Source organism: Neoarius graeffei, chromosome 24 (assembly GCF_027579695.1).
Source record: "Neoarius graeffei isolate fNeoGra1 chromosome 24, fNeoGra1.pri, whole genome shotgun sequence".
Taxonomy (NCBI): domain Eukaryota; kingdom Metazoa; phylum Chordata; class Actinopteri; order Siluriformes; family Ariidae; genus Neoarius; species Neoarius graeffei.
Genome location: NC_083592.1, coordinates 13,499,222 through 13,520,424, shown reverse-complemented (window position 1 = coordinate 13,520,424; position 21,203 = coordinate 13,499,222). Strand labels below are relative to the sequence as shown.

At 44.0% G+C, this 21,203-nt stretch overlaps 2 protein-coding genes across 2 annotated transcripts in view; one reads left to right on the top strand and one right to left on the bottom strand.

The window, feature by feature from the left end:
* Positions 1-337: 337 nt before the first annotated feature.
* c24h9orf85 (chromosome 24 C9orf85 homolog) lies at positions 338-18,178 on the bottom strand. The gene is made up of 4 exons (XM_060907607.1): positions 17,977-18,178; positions 17,782-17,888; positions 12,286-12,399; positions 338-688 (listed from the first exon to the last, which is right to left on the bottom strand). Exons 1-4 carry the CDS (start codon positions 18,076-18,078, stop codon positions 532-534), a joined length of 480 nt encoding a protein of 159 aa, XP_060763590.1. The 5' UTR covers positions 18,079-18,178; the 3' UTR covers positions 338-531.
* Positions 18,179-18,911: 733 nt separating this feature from the next.
* Positions 18,912-21,203, top strand: part of abhd17b (abhydrolase domain containing 17B, depalmitoylase) — a 35,832-nt gene continuing 33,540 nt past the window's right edge. Inside the window, exon 1 of the mRNA XM_060906737.1 lies at positions 18,912-19,318. The gene's annotated coding sequence lies outside the window, so the exon portion shown is untranslated. The remainder of the gene's footprint in view (positions 19,319-21,203) is intronic.

Sequence of the window (21,203 nt, the reverse complement as noted above, 5' to 3'; positions counted from 1 at the left end):
GGCTGTCAGGTTTGCTTCATTAAATACGGAAGATTTTGAGAGAATTTTGAAAGAGAAAGACGTGTTGAACACCCTAAAGGAATGTATATTATTATTATTATTATTATTAATAATAATAATAATAATAATAATAATAATAATAATAATAATAATAATAATAATGGCTTTTTTTCATGGTCTATCAGATATATTCCATTCAGCTACTTGTCTTCGACTCATTCAATATCATGCTAGCTGACTGGAATATATCTGATATACCACGAAAAAAAAGCCAGCCAATATTATTTAAATATTTCCAGGAACAGCTAATTATTTTATGAAGTCAGAAATGACCGAATAAGTAAAACATAATTTTTAATACTGTAACAATTTACAAAACATATAGGACAAAAACTAAATACAAGAAAATGTGTATGAAAATGACGATCGTTTTCCTGTAAGGTCCGTCATGTGATTCAGTTGAGAAGTCGTTGCCAATTTAGGAATTAAAAATATTTTGGTTTTAACCGAATAATTACTGGAAGCATCTCCTTATTTTTCCATCTCCTCAGAATCACAATCGCTGTCCATTTCACCGAAATCATCCAGTTCATCCTCCTCGTCTGTTTGATGGACGTTTCCCTTTTTTCTCCTCCTGTTAGCTTTTGTTTCTTCTTCCTCCACTTCCTCTTCTTCCTTTTTGTCCAGCCTGCAACAGGAAAGCGTTATGATGACTGTGAAGTCTCATCCGCATCTAATACAATTTCCTGCTTACACACAAACACACTGTGATGAGATCTAACTCCACTTGAATTTCTGAAACCAATGACTGAAGACAACATTCATATGATATGACCATGATTAACGAGACCGTCAATGACAGCGTAGCTCACTACGGCCCCGTCTAGTCCAGAAGGAACGATCTAAAGTGGGCCACCTTGCACAATAAATGCCCTATATACAAACTATATATAGAAGCTATATACACTCTAGGAATACCGACCAATTTGCCAGAAAGAATCCAAAACAGCGAGGAATTGACCGAGAAGAAGCAATTTTTGTTGAACTGCTCGTTAAGGCTCAATTAATCCATAACTTCATGAATAATGGTAATTAAGCAAATCTGGGTAAAAGTTATATGCACCCTAGGTACTCCTACCTTCATGCCGGAAAGAATCAAAATCGGTGAAGAATTGAGGGAGAAGAAGCAATTTTCGTGACATGTGGATGACGCTGGACAGACGACAGACAACACATGATGGCATAAATGCATCACCTGTCAGCTGGATGAGCTAAAAACCAATGAAGCAGGATGTTGAATTCAGCTTCACCCACAGCACTAACTTTAATAAATGCAATATACAATTTATCCACTAGAGAGCGCACACATCTCATCTCTAGCCACTTTATCCTGTTCTACAGGGTCGCAGGCAAGCTGGAGCCTATCCCAGCTGACTACGGGTGAAAGGCGGGGTACACCCTGGACAAGTCGCCAGGTCATCACAGGGCTGACACATAGACACAGACAACCATTCACACTCACATTCACACCTACGCTCAATTTAGAGTCACCAGTTAACCTAACCTGCATGTCTTTGGACTGTGGGGGAAACCGGAGCACCCGGAGGAAACCCACGCGGACACGGGGAGAACATACAAACTCCACACAGAAAGGCCCTCGCCGGCCCCGGGGCTCGAACCCGGACCTTCTTGCTGTGAGGCGACAGCACTAACCACTACACCACCGTACCGCCCTGGCGTGTGTGTGTATATATATAACATATATAGAGAAGAGGAAACACTAAAATGACTGAAGGATCAACAGCCTCATGGATGCAGGTTTTTCCTGCCAAGCAGAAGAATATCTCATCTCATCTCATCATCTCTAGCCGCTTTATCCTTCTACAGGGTCGCAGGCAAGCTGGAGCCTATCCCAGCTGACTACGGGCGAAAGGCGGGGTACACCCTGGACAAGTCGCCAGGTCATCACAGGGCTGACACATAGACACAGACAACCATTCACACTCACATTCACACCTATGGTCAATTTAGAGTCACCAGTTAACCTAACCTGCATGTCTTTGGACTGTGGGGGAAACCGGAGCACCCGGAGGAAACCCACGCGGACACGGGGAGAACATGCAAACTCCGCACAGAAAGGCCCTCGGCAGCCACGGGGCTCGAACCCAGGACCTTCTTGCTGTGAGGCGACAGCGCTAACCACTACACCACCGTGCCGCCGCAGAAGAATATCAGTTATTTAATTAAGAGGAATTTAAAACAATAACTTTCTTATAAGAGCATGCCTGTGTTTTATTCCACACAGTGTGTTTGCTGTGGGAAAATGTCAGTGATTGGTCATCTGGAACTTCAGTCAAACTTGGTTATGACTGCTGATGAAATATACTCGAATCTTTAGCGAAAGCGAGTGTGTGGTGAGGGATGCGAACATCAAAGCGTCCCGTCATCCTCCATCTTCTTCTGTTACAGCAATACTGACTCTCACACCAACGAACAGCGGTGGGTTTCCCAAAAGCATCGCAGCACAAAGATCATCGTTAAATGGTAGAGCGAGCATCACAATGATCACTCGCTCTCTCCTAGTTAAGATGCTCTTAGCATTAAAGGAACAGTCCACCGTACTTCCATAATGAAATATGCTCTTATCTGAATTGAGACGAGCTGCTCCGTACCTCTCCGAGCTTTGCGCGACCTCCCAGTCAGTCAGACGCGCTGTCACTCCTGTTAGCAATGTAGCTAGGCTCAGCATGGCCAATGGTATTTTTTGGGGCTGAAGTTAGATGCGACCAAACTCTTCCGCGTTTTTCCTGTTTACATAGGTTTATATGACCAGTGATATGAAACAAGTTCAGTTACACAAATTGAAACGTAGCGATTTTCTATGCTATGGAAAGTCCGCACTATAATGACAGGCGTACTAACACCTTCTGCGCACTTCGGCAGCGCATTGATATCTGAGCTCCGTATCAATGCACTGCTGAAGCGCGCAGAAGGTGTTAGTACGCCTGTCATTATAGTGCGGACTTTCCATAGCATAGAAAATCGCTACGTTTCAATTTGTGTAACTGAACTTGTTTCATATCACTGGTCATATAAACCTATGTAAACAGGAAAAACGCGGAAGAGTTTGGTCGCATCTAACTTCAGCCCCAAAAAATACCATTGGCCATACTGAGCCTAGCTACATTGCTAACAGGAGTGACAGCGCGTCTGACTGACTGGGAGGTCGCGCAAAGCTTGGATAGGTACGGAACAGCTCGTCTCAATTCAGATAAGAGCATATTTCATTATGGAAGTACGGTGGACTGTTCCTTTAAGAGGCTTTTGGGAAATCCACCCCCAGATTGGGTCAGGCCCCAAAAATAACCAGACATGATTGTGTTGCTAGAGAAACACACCCCTTTACCTGTCCCAAATGTTTTGGAACGTGTTGCAGGAATCAAAAATTTAGAATGAGTGTATATTTACAAAAAAAAAAAAAAGCAATAAAGTGTTTCAGTTTGAACATTAAATGGGCAATTCTTCAGCAGAGAGGCCAAAATTATGAAATTTATGACTGCCTTCTGAGCTCAGTGATATTGCTAAAGTCAGGAATCCAAGGCAAAAATGGACTGAAAACCATATTTAAAAATCATCACCACCATTATCATCCCAATTACAGCAATGTCGCTTCAGAGAAATCTTGGTTTGACTTTTCAGAAATGAAAGTTCAGTTTTTTCTGATGTAATTCCGTTACTGACTTTTCTTTCCTTATAAAAAAGAGTTTGCGTTCAGAGTTAAAGGCAGACAGCCTTTCAGATTTTTCACATTTAGGTCATGAAAAGAATTTCTCCTGACACCCAATTTATTCATTTATTTATTTATTTTAATGGACCGAAAGCTACCGAGTTCAAATCACAGACTTCGGATTTTATTACTTTTTTTTCTCCCCCGTAAAAGAACAATTAATGAATTTAAAGCCCTGTGGCCCTAAATTCTCCACTATTTTTTCCTGCTTCACCATATGGCCCAATTCAAGATACTACGTCATGCATCACGTGGTGGGCTTTCCCCGTTCGCGCAAGGCATTGTGGGATACAAATTTGAAACAGGAGAGAAAAATGGAGGACGCGAGTGTGCGAATGAAATGTGAAAGACCGACTACAGTAACGGAAAGCGAGAAGAAAAGACGTTATGTTATATACGAACGAAAGGAAACGCAGGACCAAACTAATAAATATCGGCGGTCAGCGAGCACCTCGGTGTGATCAGCTGTTCATTTAGCGACAGAATGATGGAACTGTCAGTGTACGGTCAAAGGTAAACCTGTAGATGGCAGTAATGCAACACTGTGGATGCCAGCTGCCGCAAAACCCAAAAGAAGAAGAAAAAGGTAAACCTGCGCGCGCACACACGGACTTCCTCTGTCTGCTTGACTGCGCAAAGCGAGCGATTTCATGCACATTATTTGCTTTAATCCCCTCAAATTAAATAACTTCCCAGCTACAGAATGGCCTGTTGTTTTTTTTTAAGATATTACAAAATAAACATATAATCGCAATCAGGGCTTTGAACCGGTTCAAGGAACGAAAACGAAAACCGGGAACTTTTTCTATTTCACATGGAACAGAAACGAAACCAGAAACTTTATTATTTTTTATGTTCCGGAACAGAAACGCTTATTAAAAATAATGGTAACCGGTTAATACCGGTTTTTATTTAGTTCCTCAAAGTTTCCGTAGCCTACAAATGAAAAAGTCATTCTTCTCCTGCGCAAGTTTCTATGACCCGCTGGGGTTCACTTCCTGTGTGACGTTCGCTGACTGAATGGAGAGAGCGGGAAGGTGGACTGCTATCACGTCTCCATGTGATAGTAAGTGCATTACTGAGTGTCTGAGCAAAGAAGAGCCTGAACGTTGCAACCTCCCTATTGGCTGTTTGTAAAAATGTATCAGTTGTTGCCCTTCCCACGGGAATCATCGCGGGCTCGAGAGACGAGACCTGACGAGTTAGTTCGTTGGTAGCAGAACAAAATGTCTGGACACAAATCGGGTTTTCAGAAAAGGAAAGAAAATAAACGGAGGGTTGAAAATACAAAAAAGGAGGCAGAAAATGCAAAACGAGTTTTAAGGTAGGACAAATGGTTATTTTTCTGAGGCAGCCCGCCGTGGCTGCCTGCAGGCTTATTTATTATAGCCCATTTAGTTAAAATAGTTGATATAAAATGTTTATAGTTATAGTTATGTGATGATTGTCCTGATTTAGACTGTATTTTTTTGGGGGGGGGGGGGGGGGGGGGTGCACGATGTTGCACCTGGGTCCAGATTAGGGCAGAACCGGCCCTGGCTACATTTCAGGTGTAGTTTGTTTTATGTATGTATGTACTTGCATAGATGTGTACTTGGTCTTCCAATATGGCGCCTAACAAAATCTCGCGGCGCGGTGACGTCATGCGGTAGCCCTCTATAGGGCCTGACTAGCCTTTGGTAACACACTAAACGAATTCTCTTTCATTTTTGGCACTTTTTCTGTTTGTGTAGATGGGAAGACATACTGAGAATCCAAATCGCCAACATTTGAAATAATAATTGTTTTGAATTATTTCTTGTCTTATTTAATGAAGGTTGTAATAGAATTAGCCTACATTTGGCTTAAGCTGGATGAGACAGAGACATCATTTTATAGCCATTTGTTAAACAGCTGACAGGGAACGTAATTAACCGTTCCGGGAACGAAATTTTTTTGTTCTAACCGGTTCGGGAACGTCTATTTAATGGTGGAACCCAAAACCGGAAACGTTAAAATTCCGTTTCTGTTCGGAACGAACCAATAGGAAAAAAATTCTGGTTCAAAGCCCTGATCGCAATGACAAATTTCAGAGGGAACTAAATTTCACTGATTTTATGAAATCGAAAGGCTGTCTACTTTTAAATATAGCCAACTTTTCTATGCTTTTTTAGGGTCAAAAGATACCCCATACAGTGTGAATCTTTTATTTAATACCATTACCTTGAGTACTGCAACTAAAAAGAGTGACCACATTTCGCTGTGAATGTAATTCCGTTATTGAAAAGCTTCCCAGTATATCTTGTCTCCATCTTGGATTGTATTCAAATGAACAACGGTCACAAAGGGATTGCAAATCGTTGCATTCTGATTTGATTTACATTTCATGCACCGTCCCAACTTTTTTGGAATCATAATAATAATAATAATTCTACAATGGCAGAAATGTTTAATTCATTCCTGATGCATTTGTACACCGCTCAACGACCAGCTTTGCTTCAGACAGCCGTCTTCCTTCTGTGGGAATGACTCCTCAGAGGTTCCAGCTGAATTATGAGACATCGTAGTGTAGTGTAATGCAGAAATCACACTTAACATCATGCTTCCTTTATGCACAGTAAAGTTTTAACTGGTATTTGTGGATGTAACTCCGCATTGTAGAGCTTGGCAAAGGTTTGCCAAAGTAATTCGCCACAGATGAATGACGGTTCTTGAGGCAGTGAGGGATCGGAGATCAGGGGTGTTCAGCTTAGACTTGAAGGTCATAAGCAATGGTCGAAGGTGAAATGTAGAATATCAACTTTACTGTCTAGAAGAAAGACCCAAAAAGCGAATTCAATCTTCCTGGTGTCTAATTTGCACCCTAAAATTGAATAAAACGTTTAAAACGTTTTGCCCAAGTTCCAAAGGTTTGTTTACATCTCACTTACGCGCACTTTCACCGCCAGGGGACTGTTGTCGTGACGTCATTCAAGGCAAACAGACTTGGAGCAGCTCTGTGTTTACTTGCGAACCGAGCACACGTGTACGGACTTTGGTCGTGAGCGGTTGTGTAAAATGTCTGAAAACGATAGTGATTTTGAAGTAGGAACTCTCCAAATTGAACATCGAGAGGTGAAACCATATATGTCTGAACCTATGGCTGTTGTGAAGCAATCGGTGAATGTGGCTCACTGGTTTGACCGTGCGGCCTCGGAATCGGACAGCGACTCGGCCGACTCTGATCGCAGTGACCCCGGACCTCAACAAGACTCGCGCCCAAACGATTTATCCTGGTAGTTATGATAAATTCCTGCTATCGTCATAATACTAAATAAGAGCCCTTTTGAAGAATAATTAAACCGCCCTCCCTAGTGGATATAGGTAACAGTTACTTGACAGTGCGCCAGTAGGCCACGCTAGCCTGCCATCCGTAGCATTATACTATTTATAGCCTACTCTAAGCGAGGAAATATCCCTTTGTCTCATTTCCACAATGATTTTACAGGATCCCTCAGGATTCTTGACTTGTCAATTGCAAGCAAAAGTAAAAATGTTTACCTCCAATCTTCTCTTTTTTGCTTGAGCGTTGCTGGTCCATTTCTTTGACTGCTTGATTTTGTTTCACGCGCACAATCCACTCTCTCCGCCTCGTCTCCTCTTCCGGAAAAAGCCAATCCACTCTCTCCGCCTTGTCTCCTCTTTCAGAAAAAGCCAACCCTCTTGCTCCGCCTCTTCTCCTCTTTTGGAAAAAGCCAACCCACTTGCTCCACCTCTTCTCCTCTTTTGGAAAAAGCTAACCCACTCGCTCCGCCTCTTCTCCTTTTCCGGAAAAAGCCAATCCTCTCGTTCCACCTCTTCCGGAAAAAGTCTATCCACTCTCTCTCTCTGCCTCTTCTTCTCTCTCGGTAAATGGTAAAAACTTCTTCCTGAACCGGTCCCGTTGTTACAGTTCACTGCACAACAATAAGGCATGGTTTTTCTTTGGAAATTCCTGAACGCACGTCTGCACTCAAGCCGAACGGCAATGTAAGTAAACGGAAGTGGGCTCAACTCAAGCGGTTTGTTTGTCTTAAATGACGTCATGCGCCGAGTGGTCACGAAAATCGCCGAAGAGAAATTCGCCGCGATCCGCGCTAACTTATTTTAATTATTACTTTACTTCTTTTTAATTATTAACAATACTTCTTGGAACCAGAAGAAAATTACAGAGGGTTTAACATATAAAGTTTAAAATATGCATAAACTGAAAACTGTTGCCTGTGACCTTTGAGCCCTTGCCCTTTACTCACCAAAATTCCTCCAGGTTCCTTGAATCACTGAATGATATTATGCACTGTAGGGGGTTAAATACAAAAGATCCAACTCCCTTCATACCTTTTTTTGAGGAATATTGTTTTTAAACATTTAAACGACTTTCTCACGCATTTGTTGACAAACTGGAAATCCTCGTTTCCATTATAGTCAGCACTGATATATGCCGCTTTTCCACTACAAACGCGGCTGAGCCGTGCCGTGCTGAGTTGGGCTGAGTCGAGCTGAGCGGGGCTGTTGGAGTTGCATTTCGACTACAATCGCGCTGAACCGTGCTGGCTGGAAGTAGGTGGACACATTGGGTGGAGTTAGCGAAAGTGGGTGGACGTCACGTGATGTCGTTAAGCAGCGCAAACAGTGACATCAGTGAGCTTTTAAGCGGTAGTCTCACGACCCGAATACTAAACAATAAACATGGAGGACATGGAGTCGTTAGTGTTGCTGGTCTTGGTGCTGTGGCTTGTTGTCACCGACAACGCCAACAGATACTGGCAAGAGCGTATAGATGAGACGAGGCGCATAAGGCTTCAGAAATTCTCGTAATTCTTCTTCTTCCGGGTTTGCGGTGTTTACAGATCCCAGCGTGCTCGCGGGGCGTGTGTGGGCATGTGAGGACACTCCTCCTCACCAATCAGTGCACAGGGGAGTGTCTGCTCACGCCCCCAGACTCACTCGGCTCGCTTTGGCTCGCTTCAGCCCCACTCCAAAACGGTGCGAGTTTTAGGGGCTAAGCAGGGCTGAAGCGAGCTGAGTCGTGCTGGTTTTTGGTAGTCGAAACGCGAGCCGTGTCGGGCTGAAGTGAGCTGAAGCGAGCTGAAGTGAGCTGAAAAAGGGTAGTGGAAAAGGGCCAATATAGTCATCGGTGTGGGGAAATAAGGAATTTTAAGCAGACTGTCACAGGACGGAGAAGTCTGAAACGTCTGTCCATCCAAATTTCAGTATGTCCAACTGAAGACCCGGAACAATGCGGCCTGAAGAGCTTTAGATGCCTGGAGATGGCTTCTCAGCTATTTCCAGGCACATTTTTGTGATCTTCAAAGACCAAATTACATATAGATCCTATAATAACACTCATGAAACATTATATCAACAATGACTATTTTATACTCATCTCATCTCATTATCTCTAGCCGCTTTATCCTGTTCTACAGGGTTGCAGGCAAGCTGGAGCCTATCCCAGCTGACTACGGGCGAAAGGCGGGGTACACCCTGGACAAGTCGCCAGGTCATCACAGGGCTGACACATAGACACAGACAACCATTCACACTCACATTCACACCTACGGTCAATTTAGAGTCACCAGTTAACCTAACCTGCATGTCTTTGGACTGTGGGGGAAACCGGAGCACCCGGAGGAAACCCACGCGGACACGGGGAGAACATGCAAACTCCACACAGAAAGGCCCTCGCCGGCCACGGGGCTCGAACCCGGACCTTCTTGTTGTGAGGCGGCAGCGCTAACCACTACACCACCGTGCCACCCCCGACTCAAAACTAAATACGGTAATATCATTTGGCATTCAGACTAAAATCTGCTGGACTAGAACTTGGAAAATAGAAGAAAATAAAAACCATATTAAAATATAAATCTACATCCTACAAAGCATATGACTATGACTGTTATTCTTATTATGAATAAAAAAATGCACATAATAACAACATAACCATTGATTGGCAGTTTGGCACTTAACATAATACTGTACTGCAAAGTTTCATGTAAACTCAATTCTTAAATCAACCGACTGGATCAATCAGATACCGTCAACCCTAAAACACTAGCTCATCTGCATCATGCAATAAAAACAACAGTGAATACGGAGTGTATTATTATTGCCTGATTGAGTGTGCCACTCGGGGGAGAGGGAGGTGCCTGTAAATTCTGGCGGGGCTAGGACCTTCGGTGGCTGAGTTATGAATTTTTAAATCCCTGCGAGCGGCTGGAGCCAGGGCTAGTGTAAAGCTTTCCACGATCCGCACTCGCTCCTGACGTCGGATGGGGCCGTGCCTGGGCTCGTTCAAAAGGTCTCAGGAAGAGGGACGTTCCTGTGAAGTTTGGCAGGGCTAGGACTATCAGTGGCCAAGTTATGAACTTTTACACAAGCCCTGGCTCAAGCCAGCCTGTAGAAGTTTTTTGGGGGCTCTGGGGTGATTAGCGGGCCGAGCCGAGGTTGGATCAGGCTGTGCCTGGGCTGGTTCGAAAGGGTTCGGGGAGAGGGAGGTGCCTGTAAATATTGGTGGAGCTAGGACCTTCGGTGGCCAAGTTATGAATTTCTAAATCCCGACACATACGAGCTGGAGCCAGGGCTCGTGCTAAAGCTTTCTGTGATCCACTCTCGCTCCTGACATTGGATCAGGCTGACCCTGGGCTCGTTCGAAAAGTGTCAGGGAGAGGCATGTGCCCGTGAAGTTTGGCCGGGCTCGGACTTCGGGTGGCCATGTTACGAATTTTTAAAGGCTGGCTTGAGCCAGGGCTTGTGTTAAAGTTTCTCAGGGGCCCCCGGGCGAATAGCAGGCCGAGTTGCGGGTGTACCAGGCCACGCCTGGGTTGATTCGAAAGGGCTCGGGGAGAAGGACATAGCTGTAAATTTTGACGGGGCTAGGACCATTGTTGGCAGACTTCTCATCTCATCTCATCATCTCTAGCTGCTTTATCCTGTTCTACAGGGTCGCAGGCAAGCTGGAGCCTATCCCAGCTGACTACGGGCGAAAGGCGGGGTACACCCTGGACAAGTCGCCAGGTCATCACAGGGCTGACACATAGACACAGACAACCATTCACACTCACATTCACACCTACGGTCAATTTAGAGTCACCAGTTAACCTAACCTGCATGTCTTTGGACTGTGGGGGAAACCGGAGCACCCGGAGGAAACCCACGCGGACACGGGGAGAACATACAAACTCCACATAGAAAAGCCCTCACCGGCCACGGGGCTCGAACCTGGACCTTCTTGCTGTGAGGCAACAGTGCTAACCACTACACCACCGTGCCGTGTTGGCAGACTTATGAATGTTTAAAAGCTGGCTCGAGCCAGGGTTCATATTAAAGTTTTCAGCAAGCAGCACTCGCGCAGGGGTTTCGGGGGCGAATAATGGGCCGAGGCAGGGTCGTAGTGGGCCGTGCCTGTGCTTGTTCGAAAGGGTTCGGGGAGACGGAGGTGCCTGTAAATTTTGGCGGGGCTAGGACCATCGGTGGCCGAGTTATGAATTTTTTAAGTCAGGCCCCTCAGGGGCCCCTGTTTCACAGGCTGTGTTACTGTCTTCGCCCAGTGCAACATTTGGAGGAAAATTAGAAGTAGATTAGATCCATATCTTTACAATTTTTTCATGGGCCATCTGGTCTGATGCTTTTGAAATACAGACAGACAAATGTGAAAATTACCGGTCCATGTCTGCCAGTCCGGCTGTATTTCCCACACTGGTCATTACTGTTCAATCACTACTGGTGCTACTGGTTTCAGTCTCTGTACTATTACAATATTTGTACATACTCCGCTCAATCTGTATTAACTAACTCAGTATTAGTGCACATTTCCTGCATTTGTTGTCTTCTGTTCCATGTGCGTTTTATTTTGGGGTCAACTGTTAATTTTTTCTTTTGTTTCCATTCCCAGGAATATCGTTACTGCAATATAAGAATTGTGTATCTTGTATCGTAACGAGGAAATAATGATCTGAAATTCAGTGTTTCAGTGATTGTTAAAATACACATTTATGCCACATAGAACCCAAATGGGGGCGGCGCGGTGGTGTAGTGGTTAGCGCTGTCGCCTCACAGCGAGAAGGTCCGGGTTCGAGCCCCGTGGCTGGCGAGGGCCTTTCTGTGCGGAGTTTGCATGTTCTCCCCGTGTCCGCGTGGGTTTCCTCCGGGTGCTCCGGTTTCCCCCACAGTCCAAAGACATGCAGGTTAGGTTAACTGGTGACTCTAAATTGAGCGTAGGTGTGAATGTGAGTGCGAATGGTTGTCTGTGTCTATGTGTCAGCCCTGTGATGACCTGGCGACTTGTCCAGGGTGTACCCCGCCTTTCGCCCGTAGTCAGCTGGGATAGGCTCCAGCTTGCCTGCAACCCTGTAGAACAGGATAAAGCGGCTAGAGATAATGAGATGAGAACCCAAATGTTGAACATCACTAAGCTGTTCTATGCTGACAGGTCATTTATTTATTTTACCGGGTGCTTGCTGGTTTTTTTTTTTATAATTACGCTGCAGCTGTGAGATACTCACGGAATGACCACCTCTTCGCTCTTCCCACACTTCGCGCACAGCTGCAGCTGGAGAGCACAGGGCCGACACATGATGTAATACGCATCCTTCACTGTCTTCTGCAGGCACTTCACACTGGGGGGAGACACAGCACCGGCATGTTCATACACTATTCCTTAGGTTAAAGAACATTTCAACATTTAAACCTTATACCACCGTATCAACAATCTTAGAGCTCTAAAACTTTTTTCCTCAATTAAATTAAAAAAATAAATAAATAAATAAATAAATAAAAACACACCCTGTTCACCTACATGTCATACAGTGCCTTGCCAAGGTATTCATCCCCCTTGGTGTTTGTCCTGTTTTGTTGCATTACAAGCTGGAATTAAAATTGATTTTTTGGGGAATTAGCGCCATTTGATTTACACAACATGCCTACCACTTTAAAGGTGCACATTGTTTTGTTTTTTATTGTGACACAAACGATAATTAAGATGAAAAAAAAAACCAGAAATCTGGAGTGTGCATAAGTATTCACCCCCTTTCGTATGAAACCCCTAAATAAGAGCTGGTCCAACCAATTCACTTCATAACTCACATAATTAGTTGATTAAGATCCACCTGTGTGCAATCAAAGTGTCACATGATCCGTCACATGATGTCTGTATAAATCACCCTGTTCTGGAAGGACCCTGACTCTGCAACACTAAGCAAGCAACATGAAAACCAAGGAGCCTCCAAACAGGTCAGAGACAAAAGTTGTGGAGAAGTATAGATCAGGATTGGGTTATAAAAAATATCCCAAACTTTGAATATCCCAGGGAGCACCATTAAATCCATTATAGCAAAATGGAATGAATATGGCGGGCGGTACGGCGGTGTAGTGGTTAGCATGGTCACCTCACAGCAAGAAGGTCCTGGGTTCGAGCTCAGTGGCCAACAGGGGCCTTTCTGTGTGGAGTTTGCATGTTCTCCCCGTGTCCGCATGGGTTTCCTCCAGGTGCTCCGGTTTCCCCCAAAGACATGCAGGTTAGGCTAATTGGTGGCTCTAAATTGACTGTAGATGTGAATGGTTGTCTGTGTCTATGTGTCAGCCCTGCGATGACCTGGCGACTTGTCCAGGGTGTACCCCGCTTCTTGCCCACAGTCAGCCGGGATAGGCTCCAGATTGCCTGCGACCCTGTAGAACAGGATAAGCGGCTACAGATAATGGATGGATGGAAAGAATGTGTCACCACTACAAACCTGACAAGAGAAGGCCACCCACCAAAACTCACAGACCAGGCAAGGAGAGCATTAATCAGAGATGCAACAAAAACACCAAAGATAACACTGAAGGAGCTGCAAAGATCCACAGCGGAGATGGGAGTATCTGTCCATAGGACCACTTTAACCCGTACACTCCACAAAGTGGGGCTTTATGGAAGAGTGGCCAGAAAAAAGTCATTGCTGAAGAAAACACGTTTGGAGTTTGCCCAAAAGCATGTGGCAGACTCCCCAAACACATGGAAGAGCATTCTCTGGTCAAATGAGACAAAAATTGAACTTTTTGGCCATCATGTGAAACACCATGTGTGGTGCAAACCCAACACCCTGAAAACACCATCCCTACAATTAAGCATGGTGGTGGTAGCATCACGCTGTGGGGATGTTTATCATCTGCAGGGACAGGAAAGCTGGTCAGGACTGAAGGAAAGATGGATGGCACTAAATGCAGGGCAAGTCTGGAGGAAAACCTGTTTGAGTCGGCCAGAGGTTTGAGACTGGGATGAAGGTTCACGTTCCAGCAGGACAATGACCCTAAACAGACTACTAAAGCTACACTGGAATAGTTTAAAGGGAAGCATTTAAACGTCTTGGAATGGCCGAATCAAAACCCAGACTTCGATCCAATTGAGAATCCATGGGATAACTTGAAGATTGCTGTATACCAACACAACCCATCTAACTTGGAGTTGGAGCAGTTTTGCCTTGAGGAATGGGCAAAAATCCCAGTGGCTAGATGTGCAAAGCTAATAGAGACACACCCCAAAAGACTTGCAGCTGTAATTGCAGCAAAGGTGACTCTATAAAGTATTGACTTTGGGGGGTGAATACCTATGCACATTCCAGATGTTTTATTCATCTTAATTATTATTTATTTCACAATAAAAAATAATGTGCACCTTTAAACTGGTAGGCATGTTGTGTAAATCAAATGGTGCTAACCCTAAAAAAATCCATTTTAATTCCAGCTTGCAATGTGACAAAAGAGGACATGATCTTTCGAGATCGAAGGAGCCAACAACAACAATGTGACAAAACAGGACAAACACCAAGGAGGATGAATACTTTTGCAAGGCACTGTATTCTCCGTACCAAGTAAAAAGTATTCCTCTATTGAATTTCGAAAATATGCATTCTGAATAAATACCATTGCAATCCTAATACTACGTGACACACACACAGCACTCCTTCTCTTTGGTGGTATGAGGACAACATGCCACACTGAAAAGCAAAACATTCACTCTGTTTCTTTGAAGTCAACTGATCTCTCAGCAGAGGAATGCTTTTTAAAGCATTTAACAATGACTTCCTGTCAGAGATTAATGTAATCCCCCTTTGCTCTGCCTTTCGCTTTCATCAGTGTGTTGCAGTCGTATTACTCAGGGGTGTGGCTGGAATGACAGAAGAACAGAAAGACTCACAAGTTTCGTTCTCCAGCAGGTACGCAACATATACAGGAACGTCTTTCAACATTTCTGAACGTTTTGTTGTTTCTTTGCTGTTATAAAACATTAAAGAAATGAGAAATGTTATAGAGAAGGGCAAGTCAAGATTTATCGGTGAAATTCCTGTCAGGTTTCAGAACAGTGAATTCAAGGTTCTGCTTTTCAGTGTGGCACGTTTTCGTCAAGTTACAAATGAAAAACAGTACCAACTGAGTATCTGAGGAAAGCCATAGCCTAAAGGTTAGAGAAGCAACCTTGGGCTCAAAGGGTTGCTGGTTTGCATGGACCAGCAGGAAAATCCATGACTGAAGTGCCCTTGAGCAAGGCACCGAACCGCCGACTGTTCCTCTGACCCCCTGGATAAAAACGTCTGCTAAATGCCTGTACTGTAATATGGGTTTCCTCCAGGTTCTCCGGTTTCTTCCCATACAGGTAGGCAGACTGGGTAGACTAAATTGTCCTTAGGTGTGAATAGTGTCCTGCCATGGACCGGCGTTCCATACAGGGTGAATTGTCCCGCCTTGTCCCCAGTGCTCCTGAGATAAGCGCTGAATCCTGAACAGCCTTTACAAAGGGACGGAAAGTTCTGGCTGCGTTCCAAACTACCGCTATACTGTTTAGTGTGTTAGTAAAGTCTCATCTCATTATCTCTAGCCGCTTTATCCTGTTCTACAGGGTCGCAGGCAAATCCCAGCTGACTATGGGCGAAAGGCGGGGTACACCAGGTCATCACAGGGCTGACACATAGACACAGACAACCATTCACACTCACATTCACACCTACGGGCAATTTAGAGTCACCAGTTAACCTAACCTGCATGTCTTTGGACCGTGGGGGAAACCGGAGCACCCGGAGGAAACCCACGCGGACACGGGGAGAACATGCAAACCCCGCACAGAAAGGCCCTCGCTGGCCACGGGGCTCGAACCCGGACCTTCTTGCTGTGAGACAACAGCGCTAACCACTACACCACCGTGCCGCCCCGTGTTAGTAAAGTGATTTGTATTTTTGACGCTGTATGTTAACTATGGTAAGGCTATAGCCATGTGTACTATGAGTCAACATTATGAGCTACAGGATGTTGTTACTATGGTAACGCACTGCTTTACCAGAGTACATACAAGTCCAGTATAGACCCCTTTCACTGACGTCACCCGAAAGCGGAAGTAAACAGACCCTGCGCCATTTTGGAAGACCAACAAACTCGTGATTAGGGGGAAATAACGGCAGCGGTATGTGAACCCACGAGAATAAAGTGGAGTGGCAAACGACTTAAACAAATCTGAGCTGTTTTATTTATGATTTATTGGCCCAACAGTAGACTTGAAAGAAACCTGTGTGAGACTTGGCAAAAAACTGTGGATATAATGGATAAGTCTGTGCATGATCTGCGGACACTTTGAGGTAAGCAAACGCAAGAAATTCAGATTTAAAACATGCTAAATTGGCCCCAAGTTGATAACTGTATGAGGAGCAAGCCTCCCAGACTTCTACAATTTAATAATAATAATAATTTAGGATGGTTTGAGGCTTGCTCGCTGCTGCCAGGTTGGTTGTTGAGTAGCCTGTTTTTTTTTTTTCTTGCGTGTGGTATCATTGTTGACGCGAGGTTGTTTTTTTTAACATGCCAACGTGGACACGATTTCCCCTGATGAGTTATGACTTCAGACACGATGCGTGTGTGGAGGTGTGAAGTCCGCGTGATATGTGCGTAAGATAGGCTTCTCATGTGTTTGGAGATCCGCGCTCCGAGACAAGCGCAAGCGCACACACCCCCAAGGGAAAAAAAGGGGCCCCCTGAAAATATCGGCATAGTTCGAACACTGAAGGCCTCTGTATGCTTGTGCGACAAGGCTTTCGCAGATAGCTTTTCACAGACAGTTGTAAGTTATCGTTGAGCGGGGAGTAATAGGCGTGCGCGATGTTATTCACCGGCACAACGCAAGGGGGCGCGAAGTCGCTAGGAGTAGTTGGTGGGTGTGGTTAGTGGAGTGTTTATCCTCCGGTTACTTATAATGACTAGAACTTTTTTTTTTTTTATAATGACTAGAACTGGAGTCGTATAGATGTACGTACTTCCTCAATCAACCGCTCTTCATGCTGCTCCATCTTCGCTCGTGTTTTTAAAAATGCCGGTCGTGAAAACAAACCAAACCGGGAAAGTAGGGAAGCGGAAGTGCGTGTACAGTGGATGTAGAGTGGACCAATCAGAGCCCTCTTGTCTGCGGCGCTGTCTGCGGTGGTCACAATTTTTGGGAGGTGCGCGCAGAGCGTCTGCGAAGGTGGGGAGACACTGTCTGCGACGCTATCTGCGAGGACTGGGTTGTCAGCATAAATTGGCCTTCAGTGTAGGCACTGGGTGTAAACAACAAATAGTTTACAATGTCTGGGTAGCAAACAGATGGCAGAATTGGTGTCCGGTCCTCCTTGTTTCCATTCTCCCTTGCCGCAAGTCTTATCATATGGGTCAAACCCATCAATCACAGCCAGTTTCTCCACATACCGTGCCCTTTCTGCAGCTGGTAATGTACTCACATAACCAGAATTATCAGCCATCGTGTCACTTTACTCTCACTCGTACTTTGTTTTATATTGTGAGTGCATGTACTTGGTCTTCCAATATGGCGCCCTAACAAAATCTCGCGGCGCGGTGACGTCATGTGAAAGGGGTCTATAGAGTGATGCCCGGATGTTTATCACGTTCAGAAAACAAACATTGCATCTTTGACATTCCTTAACAATACATTCATAATAAAAGTCTCCTCCCAGACTTAAAATAAAATAAAAGTCCGGGTGTGTCACCATTTGCGAGGTTGTGTGAGAGGCTTGTATTTGCTGTATTTGACTTTCCACTCCAGGATGTCCTTACAGCGCTGACACACACCGTCGTGCATCTTCGCGTTGGCTTTCTGAACAGAAAAGCGAGAAAAATAAGCCATCAGCTGATACTAGCTCCACATGCTAACAGTTAGCTCCTGGGCTAGCTTAGCCACTTACCTTCACCTGAGGACTCGCGCCGTATTTATCATTCTTAAACGCGGTCGTGTTTTGATATTTTTGGCCTCGGGTTCGAGACGCGGCACCTTTCCGAGAACTCATTTCCAACTGTCTCAGTAATGTAATAAACTTTCAACACGAAACATTTTATTAAATCGTTATCAGAAACCACATGGCATCACATTTTACACAGTGACGTAATGCGCCAAAACCGGAAGAAAACACTGAAAGCGCATTCCAACAAACCCTGCCTCCTACTTTGTGATTGGCCAATATTTATTTAAAAAAAAAAGAGATGCGGAAGTAGCCACATCTATCGTCTTGTATTGACGTACGTCAACGCGTCCGCCATATTGAAAAGGTCAACAGAGGGTCCTATCTAATCAAACTGGCTTGAATTCGGCCGGACACAAATAATAATTATAGCTAACAACCTTAAGTATAAATATTTAATTATTATTATACCACAATACTTTTAAATGCCATCATAATGTCACTGTGGAAAGGTTATGGAACAAGTTAGTTCCTGTGTAAACAGTCTCTCTGGAGAACAATAATCCAGATTATTATCACACACCACCCTGAGAAATGTATATCTTTTTTTTTTTTTAACTATAATTACTTCGAGTTTGTTAACACGGTACTGTATCACCACCATAATAAAGAAGCTCAGAACAAAGTTGTTTTATATTTTAGTTAAAGGTTTTTTTTCACCAGCAGCGGAAATTCTAATTTAAAAATGTCTCTTTCAGTGGATGTACATTTAAATTTATAAAATGTATTTTAAAACATTTCTTTACTCTTGTGTTTGCTTGTTTTTCTCGTAGATAATGATGATGATTGGCTCGTTGCGACGCCAGTCTACACCACTGCCTTCATCTCATTGGTTGAAACGAGCTGTCAATCAGGTGACGTCCACATCCGGTGTTTCTGAAGAAAATAAGAAGGAACAGGAGCGGAATCTACGGTTAGAGCTGGATGCTGTCTCGCTTAGTTTGTGGACGAGAACTGTGCGATTTTTTCCCCCCCCCCTCTTCAAAATGGACTTCGGTTCAGTTTTATAATCTCATCCACTCGGACCACATGTGGAGGATATCTGTGCAGCTCGGCCGCTCGGAGGAAGGTTTGGGAAGGTTACCGCGGCAGCGGCGCATCTCCGCGTCCGGAACAGAGGCGTGAAGAACCGGAGCGGAATCGAGCGATATCCTGCTCACGGTACTCTTCATATCGGATCAGTCGGTAAACCTGAAATAAAAAACTTTTAAATTAAAATAAAAACCGGTGCTATCAGAGGGAGTCCCCCTCCCCCATTCATTTCAGGAACAGGAATATTTTTGTACAGGTATGTAATCAGTTATAACTCTAACATATTAATATAGAGACACTAATAAAATTTACACACTGGTTATTGTGATCTAAAGCCAGATTTTTGTGCCGTAAGACTTCTTCAGCAGTATTTTGACACGAGTGTCAGTGCAATGGGCACACTTTGAGACTTAATTTAGAAAAAAAATTGTTTTTCCTCCTGATTTTTTTGATTGGGTTTAGATCACACACTGATCTGCTCACAGGAGGCTGGATTTTTTTTTGTGTGTGTGTGAGTGACTAAAGCCAAAGTGACACAATTCTGGTGTTATTGTTCAAACTTTTGATGAACCCTAAAAGCCACTAATAAGACGGCTGTGAATACAGTAATGCTGAAGAGATCACAAGTTAAAAACCGCTGTGGAAAAAAATCTTACTGTCTCAAGATCACTTTTTTTTGTGAACCCGGATCATGTTGGCTGATTTTGATGTATGCAGAGTGTAGGTATTTTCTTGAATCACAGGTCTATCGTAAGAGGATCTTCATTGTATAATCATCATACTACTACACTCATTAGTTTTTCTTTTTGTCTGTATTAATGCCCTGACTCTCTCCTGGAGTTATTATATTGCCTTAATGATTCTTTCTTTTAGCTATGACTTGCTGAGTCGTCTGGATAATGAGTGATTCCTCTGTGAAAATGGACCACAGTGGGATCCACATGTTATACGAAAGGATGCCGTTCCCCTAATTTGCTGCTTTCAGTTTGACTCGATGCAGTCAGCATATATGATGCACACAGTCGATGAGTGAGTGTGTGTTCCGCACACGCATCAGGCGTGCCTTCAGGGTAGTGTTACGCACTTTGTTTTATTCCGGTTGAATTGAGGGTGATTCCCATCTGTCACACCAATCACGTGACCTTAAGTCTTCAGTGACCGTGTGATGCATATGAATTTATATATTTTTAAAAATCTATTTATTTGTTGAACCAGTTTTATATCCTAACGTTGCTTTTATATCCTAAAGCAGCAGACTTGGTGGTGGAGATGAATCACCTCAGGGTGGAGGATTTAATCCGAGCTGCATTCTTCAGTCCAGCAGCCAGACGTTGAGCAGTTTGAGTCTCACAGATGTGACGTTTAAACTCGTGTTGACTTGCAAAGTGTCTCGGTGCCTGCTTAAGCTTGGCAGCTATGTGTCAGTTTGTATTCCTCATCATGTGACCTTGCGTGGAGGTCTGGAGAAGGGTGAACGTTAAATACGGCTTCTTTTTCAAATCTGGGAAAAATATTTTGGTTGGGAGAAATGTTGTTAACACAGCAAGGTTAACGTCCTGCATCCAGCTGCTTTCTGTCGTAAGAAAGACCCACGTTTCACCTTCACTTTTCTTAACACCCTTAATGATCTTTTAACTAGAACTTGACGAGATGAGGGATCCGCATCGAACGTTTCTCATAATTGCGGCACTATGCTTTTGCTGCTTGTTTGTGAGCAAACATAAATATCATGATTAAAGGAACACGCTTCCTTTAATTTGTTGCCCGGTTGTATATTTAAGATAAGTGCCCTTTTTTCTTTATTTATTTACGGGGGGGACTAGCCTGGCAAGCCAGACTAAATGTGAATATTTAGTCTGGCCTCGATCCGTAGACATTTCCGAAGTGGGTAGGAGGAACAAACCGCTGTCTTTCAAACTGTCTGTGCGTATAGGCCAACGCTCTGACCAATCAGCGCAACAGTGACTGACGTAGTCAGAGCGACAGAAAGCAGTGGGGGAGGCCTTGAAATAAATAATTTTTCAAAATGCGTATTAATTAATAAACAGGTTCTAGATATTAAGAAGTTTGGAGATAATGACCAAGTTTGGAGTCTGTACCACATACACTTTTTTTTTTTTTTTTTTTTTTTTCCCAAGGGT

Bases quoted from the DNA above. Each gene is read 5' to 3' on its own strand.
- c24h9orf85 (XM_060907607.1), bottom strand. From the start codon at position 18,078: ATGAGTTCTCGGAAAGGTGCCGCGTCTCGAACCCGAGGCCAAAAATAT. The intron at 17,889-17,976 runs GTAAGTGGCTAA...TTTTCTGTTCAG, and splicing joins GCGCGAGTCCTCAGGTGAAG to AAAGCCAACGCGAAGATGCA. The intron at 689-12,285 runs GTGAGTATCTCA...TTCCTGTTGCAG, and splicing joins AGCGAAGAGGTGGTCATTCC to GCTGGACAAAAAGGAAGAAG.